Source organism: Entelurus aequoreus, linkage group LG08 (genome assembly GCF_033978785.1).
Source record: "Entelurus aequoreus isolate RoL-2023_Sb linkage group LG08, RoL_Eaeq_v1.1, whole genome shotgun sequence".
NCBI classification, from domain to species: Eukaryota; Metazoa; Chordata; class Actinopteri; order Syngnathiformes; family Syngnathidae; genus Entelurus; species Entelurus aequoreus.
In genome coordinates, this window is record NC_084738.1 from 18,538,002 (window position 1) to 18,551,061 (window position 13,060).

General features: G+C 40.1%; 1 protein-coding gene across 1 annotated transcript; it reads left to right on the forward strand.

Moving 5' to 3' along the window:
- The first annotated feature begins 6,040 nt into the window (after positions 1-6,040).
- LOC133655566 (potassium voltage-gated channel subfamily A member 7-like) lies at positions 6,041-12,660 on the forward strand. Its single transcript, XM_062055837.1, has 2 exons — positions 6,041-6,674; positions 11,764-12,660. The coding sequence occupies exons 1-2, from the start codon at positions 6,066-6,068 to the stop codon at positions 12,658-12,660; spliced, it is 1,506 nt and encodes a 501-aa protein (XP_061911821.1). The 5' UTR covers positions 6,041-6,065.
- Positions 12,661-13,060: the final 400 nt, after the last annotated feature.

The window sequence follows — 13,060 nt, forward strand, 5'->3', positions numbered from 1 at the left end:
TATTTTATTCAAATTCTGGAAAATAACAAGACATTATTCCCTGCTTCCAATGAACGCACCCTTGTTTTTGTGGTTTAGGTAAATATTACAACCTGGTTATAGATAGTCATTTATGCCATCTAATGCTTCCATTTAGATCTTTGTGCATTTCCTTCTAGGAAGTGTGGTGGAATGTCCGAATCTTAAACAGCAACAAAAGTGAATTTAGTACAAAAGTTTTATTTACCCATAATCAAATGGTACAAGGTTGGATTGAATTGCCATGCAAACAGACAACGTCCCCGGAGACGTTGGATGAATCGAGAATCATGCGAATCACACATAGACTTGGTCTGAATGGCCATTTATGTGTTTCCCTCGTGTGTCAAGGTCCTGTTGTTTTGGACCCGTTTGTTCTGCAACATCCTTGAATCCCTTAGTCATAATAAACAAACAAAACATTTTGTACAATGGTCAGGCCGACCATACGTTCAACTCTAACCCACATATGCTCTTCCAATGGTTCAGAATAGAAAAAAGAGAAATGAGCAGATATTCCACTACTGTCGTGTCCTTCTTAATGCTTTTCGACCTCGCTCTCTTTCCGGACTTTGACAGACACAAAATATGGTACAAAAGGTCAGAAATTCCACAACAGAAGTCTCCAAGGCGGTCGGGTAGAACCGCATAGAGACTGACTTGGTGTAAGGACACAATGAGAAGCCCTCAAAGACAGTGACAGTGACACATTTAGCAGCAGGAAACAGGACATGACACATTATGCTGAATTATAACTTTTGAGATCAATTAAAACTCTGTCTTGATATTTGAGAACAATGAGGTATTTGATATCCAACACAAGAACTATTCAAATATGATAGGGCTACGACAAAAGCTGCGACAGTATGTGCATTATGTTGAGTGTCAGATCTATCAATGACGCATATTTTATTTATAAGATCGGAAATGATTAAATTGACAACAACAACAGTCACTGATTCACAGTGGTGTGCCGTCAGGCACAGCAAGGCCTTCTCTGCTGGCCTAACATAACCAGAAATCATGATCATAATTAAAGATAAAAGTATTTTTTTATTTACTCTCCCTAAATATCTAAAAGTATTCATATATTCTCTTTATGTCATATTATGCTCCTTCCAGTGCTGTTGTTTTTAGGTTATAGAGTTTTTATCCAATCAGAATCCAGCTAGCATGCTGTACGAAATCTGCCAGAGGCCTTCAGAATCAACAATGCGGGCGTCCGTACATTGTAAGTGAACGGGAACATAGAGTTGATTCACAGTTGCGATAGCCAATCAGATCACGAGTTGTTGTCAGTAAGGCCTTCTAGATGGCCTCACGTTGAACATGACATTTACGCGTCCTGTGATTGGATACACTTCGCGACCGTTAGCGGATGAATTTGAGAACACAAAGAGTTGAGAGACAGTTGCGATAGCCAATCAGATCACAAGTTGTTGACAGTAGCCTATCTAAGTAGCCTGATGTTAACGAGACTGTGACTGGATACTCAATTGTCATTCCAAAGTGAGTATCTATTCACAAGTTTCAATTTAGCAGGAAGCAGGAAGTGTTGCGCCGTAGCCAGACGGGGATAGCAGAGAAGGAGAGCAAAACGTTGATTAGCTTGCAGATATATTGTAGCGTCCCGGAAGAGTTGGTGCTGCAGGGAATTCTGGGAATTTGTTCTGTTGTGTTTATCTTGTGTTGCGGTGCAAATATTCTCCCGAAATGTGTATGTCGTTGTTGTTTAGTGTGGTTTCACTATATGGCACATATTTATGACAGTGTTGGTGTTGTTTATACGGCCACCCTTAGTGTGACAGGTATGGCTGTTAACTCAGTATGCCCTTCACTCACAGGTGTGTACAACATTTTCAAGATCATTACATATGTCAATGTTTGGTCAAAGGGAAATGTTACTTGACATCTTCAACTAAACACCATAAACAACCCATCAAACCTAACAATTTATTGCAAGGCCATTTTCAAGAAGGATATTTAAAGAGAAACTACATCTTGTGAGACGATGTCGACCAACCCCGGAAGCTAGCTCAGCGGTTCTGTCGCAGCCGTCCACGAGGAGTACCACACGGCGTTGAATAGTGAGTTCAAGTATTTTATTTTTTCACTCATAAGTTTTTTGCAATTTTAGTTTTGACAGTACCACATAAGATATGTTGTAAGTGCTGAAGCGTTTTAATAGATTTTTAAATGTGCCAGAAAATAACCTATTTTGTACAATGTTGAAGTGTTTCAATGCACAGTAGGGCGTAAATGTGTTTCTGTTTAGTATTTCTCCAGCAATGGCCATGCGATGACATAAATGATGGTATTTTGATAGGTAATCATTAAAGTCGGACATCACTGAAGGCCTAGGTGGGAAACGCATGGCCCGCCACTGCATTTGACAGACAGTTGCGATAGCCAATCATATCACGAGTTGTTGTCAGTAAGGCCTTCTAGCTGGCCTAAGGCAGATATATATTGTGATGTTATGAGCCATTTAACATAACAACTCCATTACCCAACATGCCACAGTAGTGAAGAGCACGAGCAGTAGCCCCGTTTAGGTTGTTGAATGTAGACATGCCGGCAGCTTGATGTTATTGATGAGCACGCTGTGGAGTAAACTTTAAGAACTCAGCCAACACGCCTCGTCTGCATCTTTTATGATTAGACAAGACAACACATATATTTGCAAAGCCATTTTCAAGAAGGATATTTAAAGAGAAACTACATCCTGTCGGCCAACCCCTGTCGATTAAATGTGAGTTCAGATATTTAATTTCTTTAATTTTTCACGATTAATATGTTTTTTGCAATTTTAATTTTGACAGTACCACATAAGATACGTTTTAATTGCTGATGCGGGTTTATTGATTTTTAAATGCGCCAGAAAATAACCCGTTTTGTACAATGCCCAGTAGTGAATACATTAGTTTCTGTGTAATATTTCTTCAGGAATGGTCATGTGGTGACATAAATTATGGTATTTTGAGAGGTAATCTTTGAAGTCGGACATCACTGAAGGCCTACGTGGGAAACGCACAGCTCGCCACTGCTGTTTTATGTGTCCTTGATAAGGATTATTGGGATGCCATCCATTGAGGTTCTTCAATCATATCTTCACGGGTATTAATCTACTTACCCATTTACGGTAAGTATTAGCCATTTTAACCATGCATAGACATCTTTTACTCTCATAGTACTCATTACTGTGTCAACACGTCAATTTATGTGCATGGAAGATAAAATGTAACAGCCTGGATTGCAATGTCTTACCCCCCTGTGCTTGACTACAGCATTTGTTGGCAGAGATTTTTCCACCCTTGTTGCCAAAACACCAGCGCCCTCTAGCGATAATACATGACTGGAGGAAGGAGAGACTGCAATGCAAGGCAGATGCATACTGTATATACAATGCAGCCTACAGTATACATGTATATATACTCTATATATATATAAACCTTTTGTCCCTTTTTAGCATGCGTATGTGCCTTACAGCATGTTTTAAGTGTTGCATTATGACAGACCAAGAATATAATTTTACAGGTTTTTATTGAATAAGACACCCAGATTGTACATAAATAAAAAGTTTGCATTTACAATTTGAACTTTAGACATTTAAACGTTGAGCATCATAGAGCAAGAGAACTTTAAGCCCGTATTTTTTTTTTGGAAGACTCTATTTTTATATATATCTGTTGGGTTTTTTTTTGGTTGTTTTTTTTTGTCCTCGCTTTTACAAAAATCAGTCCTCTGCAAGTTGTAAGCAAAGTCCTTCACCAGCAGATGTCCTCCTAACAATAAATATTGAAGACAAGTCAATAGAAGCAGTAGAATAAAGCAGTAACTGTGACAACAGACTGTGTCTAAAATCACAATAAAAGCAACTATTTCAGTAAAAATAAATAAAGTAATAAGTAAAAAAGTAAACAAATACATAAGTATGTGATTAAAGAATTAAACAAGGACATATTCTGCATGAGATTTTTTTTATTTGCAAGAGGTAGTATCATATTTGATATTGAAATGAAAATTTAAATAGTGAAGTATAGCAAAATAGAAGAGATAAAACATCTCTACGACCTAGTGGGGTCAGGTGATTTTCTTCCTCGTTCAGTCAGTTCAGTTCAGTTTATTTATTTACATAGCACATTTAATAACAGCCCCAGTTGGCCAAAGTGCTGTACAGGCATAAACAATTTGCAACAACAACAAAAAAAAGGGGCATATAGTGTCACATTTACATGGTAACACAGAAGGATGAATAAAACACAATAGTAAAATATACCTCAAAAGAAATGAAGAATATATCACTTAAGATACTAAAATGTAATAATGATTAAAAAAAAAGGATAAAACAAGAAATAAAAACAACCAATATATCCTGCCTAACTGGATTTGAACGCCAGGGACTAAAATTATGTTTTAGCCTAGATATAAATTGGTTCAGAGACTAGGAGGATCTAAAGGATAGTGGAAGGTTGTTCCACAGTCTGGGCCCTGCCACTGAGAAGGCTCTATCTCCCCTGGTTTTTAGACTAGGTAAATTAATAAGTAAAAAAAGTCCTGACAAACTCCGTGTGCGTTTCAAATCAAACCAATGCATGGTAAAAATGTGACAACACGGTGAGGATAACAAACACCCGAATGTCTGATCAAATATACACTTTTTGTAATTCCTCTTCTTTTCTCTCCGTCACATAGACTCACGCTCCTTTGGAAATAACCCCCACATCTGCTTAGTATCAAAGCCTTGTCTTCTGGGTGCTGCTGTGACGGAGTGCCTTGGATGACCTTAGTGACATGTGCTGTATACCATGCAGAACCTCTCATTTTAGAAACCCTTGGAACTATTTTGATCCTGCAAATGCCTCAAAACGTAGCCCTGTCGCTGACAATGGCCATGCATGGTATGTTTTACACACCAACACTAAATGAATGAAATGATGTCACTACTTCTTTACAGAGGATCATATTCAGTCATTACAAATACTGTCTGCATGTTTCCTTATTTTAGCCCATGACTGCCGACACTATTAATAATGTCAGTGTTATTCTAGCTGAGTGCTATTAATTGCACTGTACGTAGTATGTTTATCGAGGAAAAATCAAATTTGGTTTTTACATACTTGATTAATGGCTTTAAGTTGAGCAATTAGATCAAGGATTTGTACTGACACCATGTTTCTGCAACTACTGGCATAATAAGCATTACGTGATACTCCTAGCTTGAAGGGGATACCTTGGGTGAAGATCAGAAGCGGTGTAGAAACGAACACCAACAAACTGCCAGGTTGTCCGCAGGGATTCCATTTGAGGGCAGTGGGGGCCCTCAGCTAGAGGAGCCAGCTTGTTAGTGAAGCCAACACCGTTGGGTCCAATGCAGACGTGACATTCGAGAGGCTGTGTTGCTCCATTGCTAAAATGAGGGGAGAAAAAGACGGGGGGCCGGAGGGGCATCCATCTAGGATTGAATTTCCACAGAACAGCATTCCAAAAAAAAAATCTGAGGCGACACGAGATTGTGGAGGTTCCCTGCGCAAACAACCTCTGGTGTGTAGCCTGGTGAGGGTTTAGCAGGCTTGCCGGTGAGTGCACATCGAGGAAAGACACAGACGTTTGGAAGGACACGAACAAGAGACGAACGAGCTGCTGAGCCATAAGAAAGGAACAATGTGATCATTTATCAGTGAGTAGTCATTCTATTATCAATCAGTACATTGGTCTTTTAAACCATTAAAAAAAAAAAGCTAGCACTAAATAAAGTTGGTATGGTGTATGGTATGGTAATCACTGGGTAAATATGTTTGTCAATCTGTGGAAACAAATTCCATCTTTTCTGCCTCTAATGCCATTAGCATTGCTAATTAACCAAAGAAGCGTATCCACTCATGGGACTATGCTCTTGTTTCAGGCGGGTAAATCTTGCTGTTCAACACATTCTCAGGCGAGACGTTTGTAGCGCTCCCTAACTTGGGATGGACCGTAGTGACCCACAGGACGCAGATGAAAGAGGAGGTGGAAGGAAAGAGAGCGATGCAGAAAAAGATAAAGAGATGAAAAACCAACTGAACATCGAGGAAAAGGGCGAGACAGAGAATAAAAAGAATGAAAAAGAGAAGAGTTGCAAGGCCGTATGCAGGAAAGGATTGCCACTGAGTGAAAGACTGGTCATTAACGTCTCAGGGATGCGCTATGAAACCCAACTTCGCACCTTATCCCAGTTCCCTGATTCCATGCTTGGTGACCCACGAAGAAGGTTACGCTACTTTGACCCATTGCGAAACGAAGTCTTCCTGGACCGAAATCGGGCCTGCTTTGATGCGATCCTCTACTTTTACCAGTCAGGCGGGAGGCTTCGGAGGCCCACCAACATCCCCTTGGACATCTTCATGGATGAGCTGTTGTTCTACGAGCTAGGGGAGGACATCATGAGCCGCTTCAAAGAGGATGAAGGTTTCACTAAAGAGATCGAGAAGCCGTTGCCCTCGAACGAAACGCAGAAGAAACTGTGGATGTTGTTTGAACACCCTGAGTCCTCATCGGCCGCTCGGATCATTGCCATTATCAGCGTTATGGTCATCGTGGTGTCGATTCTCATCTTTTGTCTGGAGACTTTGCCGGATTTCCGGATTGAGAAGGAAACACGAGAGGTACATTTGTTTGTGTGGGGTAGACTTTGTGTTGATTAATGTTTGACCTTAAGGCAGGGCTGTTCAACCAAATTGTTCCCCCCTATATGCAGATTATGCACTGTGCGTACTGCACTGTTTTGTGTGAATAGGTGCATGTAAATGAGCAATTAAAGAATATTGAATAACATATTCCTAGCCTCTACCTGGTCCATCACTGATAATAATATAATAGCAAATTTTCCCAGACATTCAGTGTCACTCGTGGCGCACAGCGTAGTGCTGGGTTGGTAAACAGTCGTACATGGATTGAAACACGGTCAAAGTTGTGACTGAGAGATGTGCAAATTTAATTTTTTTAATCAGGTAAAAAAATGTATCTCATACATAAAAAAATATTTGAAATACCAAACAAATACAATTTTACGTTTGTCTAAAAAAGTACAAATATTGTTTTACATTAATAAAAAAAGGTGAAAAACGGGAGGGGCTCAAAATAAATTCTATGGATGGCCCCAATATAGCCACGAGTGACTCTGTATTTCGACCATATCAGAAAGCTAGGGACCAAAAAAATCTTCCCATATGTTTTTTACAGCCATAAATAAAGTCATACATTATTAAAATCTGTTCCAGATAATGTTTTGCTATATAAAAATATGGATCTACTGTTTTAAGGATGTACTCCAAAAACTCTGGTCAAAGATCCTGACTAGCGTTTTTAAGAACAATTTAAAAAAAAAAAACACTAGCCAAAGGTTGTCTGTATGACTGCTTTGCTGTTTTAAAAGACGGAAAAAAACGCTAGTAGGAAGTCGTCTGCATGACCTGAGCCATCTGATGTTTTTAAGAAACACCAGTCAAAGAGTACTTGACAAGAGTGCTGTATTTTTAGGAATCTGCTGCAAAATTTTTAGTTTTGAACTTGACTCGTGGCACAGCCAAGGGCAGATCTAGCCCCGAGGCTACCAGTTGACTAGTCCTGCCTGAAGGTATATGACTGTGACATTTGTTTAGCAACTTACAACCAATTGGTTTAGGACTGCAAGTTTTTAAACTTCTTCCATCTACAAGAAAGCTTATAGCTCACTCATCAGTGGGGAGAGGAAAATAGTGACAAGGAGACAAGTTGTGCATGGCCTAACCCCCTGCTACGGTACATTTAATACGCATGGATTTAGGAAGGAGAAAACGGGTGAGGCTTAATGCATCTACAGAAGATTAGGTTAGGTGTGCACAGGAAAGGTCACCCATACACATGAGCAAACACACTGCCAAAGCCTTCTGCGGGCTTAGAACAGGACACTGAAAGGTCTCACAGGATGAGTAGAATGCATCGGGTCATGTTAACGCATTCCTTCAGCAGTAGCCTGCCTTTGTACGCTGCCAGGAAAGTACTGCACCGTATTGGTGGTCGACGATAGCGCTGTGATGAATGTGGAGATTGATGGGAAGTGGTACAGCGAGACACTCTCCTATTTCTCTTCAGTCATCTCACAGGGTTATATTTAGTGTGAGGAGAGCCCTCCGAGGTGATCGACACTTAGGATAGCCACCTTTAGTGATAAACACTCACTGACCTACTACCAATTGCAAAACAAATTGTGTTTTTAAAGCTCTAATTAACAAAACAAACATCTTTAGTGTCCATTTTCTAGCCCCAAACCTAAATTACAACTACTGTATATTTTCTAGAATGACGCGTTAACTGACGTGCAAAATGGAAAGACAGGTGGACTGAAAGGGAGATTGAGGCAACTATGATTGAAATGTAAAGCCATAAATGTCAACTGGTTTATGATGGCTGCCAAAAGTGACAGCCAATCAAATGGTGAACAACATACTCGAGTTATGTAAGTTATCAGAATACGGAGAAAACGGTATCCCCTTCAGAAAAGTCCTTCAAAACAATTTTATACTTTGCCAAACATATATTTACATACATTCTTGTTAGAAGTATGAGTTAGAATAATCATTAAAATAGTCGCATAACTATTGAATGGAATGAATGGAGCTTTATTGTCATTGCACTTAAAAAGTACATTACATTTTCAGTACAAACCCGTTCAAGATCAGACAATATCACACTGGGTATATAAAACAGGAACACTGATTGGTCGCCACAACGGCGGCGCCCCCTAAAGGTGGGAAAATGGTAAAACATGGGTTGAGGAAGAGGAGACGAAAGAGCAAGTCCCAAACTAAACACCTATGGGGGAAGGGGCGGGGTTCAGTTTGAGACCAGGAAAAAAACCTTGAGCAAAGCACATATACATATTACGACAGAAAACTTGAGACTTGCAACCAGGGGAGAGGGGGCGGGCATCCGGCCCAAAGCTGCGGTGAAGCGACAAAGGCGTGGGGATGTGCGATGTGGGCGTGGGGTACGTGTGTGTGGGGATTGTATTTTCAATGGATGTATTTTGCATGTGTGTAAGCTTGAAGAGTCAATTTGTTTCTCGACCTCGGTGTCAGTTGGGTGTTATCGCAGTAACACAGCCAGTCAGTCCAACAAAAGTCAACACAAAATAGGTGTGTGTCCATCAAAGACAGGGAAGGAATTTGTAGTGTCTTAATTGCACTATCCTTTTGGGAGAATCGCGAAGCAACAACTTTGCCGGGCCGCTCCAACCAGAGAAAACAATCTAGGACAAATATGTTTGTGTTTAAGCTAGCAAAAACAAATCTAAACATTTCACTTTAATTGTCTATTTTTGGTCCTCAATTTCATCATACTTTGCAGAGCAGACAGCTTCTCCAAGATGTTATCCAGTTTGCGATTTACTCGAAAATCCCTAAAGTCTGAGTTCTGCCCATCCTACTATCATTTGTAGCAGCTTTGGGGTACCTTGAACGGCTGCCAGAATCTTCCAATTAGTCAATACACTGAGCAACAATTACTCCAATGAGCAGATGTCCTCTTATCTTAGTTCCGAATAGATAGATGCCTTCAACATCCTCGACTGAAAATAATCACCAGGCGCCCGGCACCCCTCTCAAGAGTTAAACATGTTTCAAACGACGTCACAACACGTCAGGACAGGCAGGCTCCTTCAAACCCAAACTTCTCGTCGAGAAGATCTTGTCAAATTTTGTTGAGAGGAAAGTTGATCGAATCCAGTGTTCAGATTTTGGAGAGCAGTTCAAAAAGAGGCTCCAAGACAAGACAAGACAAGACAAAAGAAGCTAAAGCAGGAGGGACAAGGGAGAGGGAAGGGAAATGTCCGCTTTCGGTGAGAGCCAGAGAGAGATATTATTTACCTCATTTATTTAATCCATAAAACAATAATCATATAGGAGGATTTGGTACATCAAAATAAAAAAGAAGCATAAACTTAGACGCATACTTTACCTGCCTGTCATTTAATGTAACTGCTACTAACACTTTGTCTATGTGTTCACATAAAAGGGGTGCCAATAAATATATAACCACATATTATCCCGTATTAATTTCATCAAGTGATGTATTTTTATTTTATGTAGGAGTAGTTTTCTGACCATTTTTGTCCGTTATATTATTTTTTTCTACCTGAATTTAATGTAGCTAATTTTAGCTGAAGCATGCTAAAGATAGCCCCCGTCTGGTCTTTAGTCTAAAACAGGGATTCTCAAACTGTGACATGTGTACCATTAGCGGTACGCAGGCTCCATCTAGTGGTACGCCAAATAATTACTTGATTAAAATACAATGTTTTATTTACCAATAATTAAACACAGTGTTACAGTGGCCAAAAATATAATTTCATATGTTTACTTAGGCCTACTATGCTACTGCATTTTAATTTTCGTCATTATGGTGGTACTCGGAGAGCAACGTTTTGGTCTAAAGAAAAAATGGAGAGCTAGATAGTTATGAAGCTATCTTAAAATTGTATGATTTACGATTAAATAGAAACAAAATAATGTATTAACAGAGAAAAAGAGACCATTGCCTTACCTGCTGCCGCTTGTCGTTCAGCTAGCTGTCAGCTGCTACTGCTATTGCTAAAGCTACGAGTTCAGGTAGTAGTAATATATTTTCTTTATACTTTGAATATCGTATGAATAAAATATATTTCATTATCAAAACATGAATGCATAGTTTTGTTGTCCAAGTTCTTAATACACACTCCTAAAGTTCCAGTAACATTCTCAAATCTGTCTTCAAAGCTTAGCAAGGCTGCCATTTTGAATTTTATACTTTGCCAAATATGTGTGTGTTTTTTTTAGTATTAGAGTATTTATAATATTAGTAATGTTTAAAGTATTAGTAAGAAGTAACACAAAGATAGCTGCATGGCAAATATGTGTCTCATTAATTTAATCTGTAAAAAACCCCAAAAAACAATCAAAGTCGAGGACTATGTATATCAAAATCAAAAAAGAAGTAAACAAGTACCTTACCTGCTTGTCATTTAAGATGTTTATAACTGCTATTGCTAACACTTTTATTTCATAAAGTGCAAAATATTTTTATTTTATGTCGGAGTAGTTTTCTGACTATTTTTTACATTTATTTTTGTACCTGCATGTAATTTAGGTAATTATAGCTAAAGCATGCTAAAGCTAGAGCCCATCTTGTCTTGAAACTATAGAGGAAATAAAGGACTATGACTAGAATAAGTACTTTAGCTAGCTTGTTATGAAGCTGACCTAAAATTGTATGCTATATAATATGATTAAATAGAAGCAAAACAATTAATTTCAGGCACCGTGGAGAGGAAAATGAGACCATTACCTTACTTGCTGCTGATTGTCGTTCAGCTAGCTGTTGGCGGTAACTGCTAATGCTACAGCTAAAAGTCCCCAAAGTAGGTGTACTAACAAATGTATTCACGCTTGTAAAATGTATTTAATTTTCAAAATATGAGTGCATAGTTTTGTTGTCTTTGCACTTTATCTCCACTCTCAAAGTTCCAGTAGCATTTAAAAATATTTGTTCCAAACTTAGCATGGGTGCCATTTTGAATTCCACGGGGGGTAAATCTGAAAAGAAAGAATTACCTCAATTGTGCTGTCAAGTGTTAAAGTGTGTATGTATTTAGTGTGATCAAGGTTGTGACAAATCTAGGTAATTGATCTATTATTTAGATTTTATATATGACTGACAGTTGTCCTTGTCATCTGTCCACCATCTCAGCAGAATTTCCACAAGCATGACAGCCAAGCAAAGAACATGTCAGAGAACATGCCACCACCCCCCAGTGTTTTCAACGACCCCTTCTTCATTGTGGAGACCGTGTGTATCTGCTGGTTCTCTTTCGAGCTCATCATGCGTTTTGCCTGCTGTCCCAGCAAGATACACTTCTTCAAGGATGTCATGAACATCATCGACTTCAGCGCCATTGTGCCCTATTTCGTCACTCTGGGAACGGAGCTCGCCAGGAGCAACGAAGCCAGTCCCACCACTTCCTTGGCCATCGTGAGGGTTATCCGACTCGTGAGGGTCTTCAGGATCTTCAAGTTGTCCCGTCACTCCAAAGGCCTTCAGATCCTGGGTCAGACGCTGAAGGCGAGCATGCGGGAGCTGGGCCTTCTCATTTTCTTCCTGTTTATCGGCGTCATCCTTTTTTCCAGCGCCATCTACTTTGCCGAGGCCGACCACAACGACACGGCCTTCGTCAGCATACCGCACGCTTTCTGGTGGGCTGTGGTCACCATGACAACAGTGGGCTACGGCGACATGTACCCGGAGACGGTGTGGGGTAAACTGGTGGGCTCCATGTGTGCCATCGCTGGTGTGCTTACCATTTCCCTGCCGGTGCCGGTCATAGTCTCCAACTTTAGCTACTTCTACCACCGTGAAACGGAGTGCGAGGATCGAAGCCGGTATGCGCATGTCACAAGCTCGACGTGGGAAGACGAGGACAACGAGGGCGAGGAAACACAGGAGGAGAACCAGTATCCAGAGGAGGGTTATTACGCCATCGGTGGGACCTATGATAATTTGAATGAGACCCTTGCTAGACCGAACATGGAACCGAACGCTGAATCGGTAGGAAATGGTCAACTACGGGAACCGCTTGTCACGCAGGTGTGAACAGGAGGATCTCCACATGTCTTATTGACTTACACAATTTGTACATTTGCATTACAGCATCCTCTCAAGGGACAATACTATAGATAGTAAACTTGGATATACTTTAGAGTAGTCAGTGTACAGCTTCTATGGATTTACTATCAACACACAGCCACTATGGTCTCAATACCCGGCAACACGTTAAGAGGGTCTTGCCTACAGTCAAGCACGGTCTGGGGCTGCATGAGTGCTGCCGGCGCTCCGTTGAGGTAAACATGAATTCCAACCAGAGATTCCAAAAATTCCTAAAAACACTGGAATGCTGTAATTGAGATGATTTGTTTGCAGACGGTCCTTAAATACAACAGAGTGCTCCTGTAACTCTGACAAAATAAAATGACCAAATTGTCCACAGTAGAGG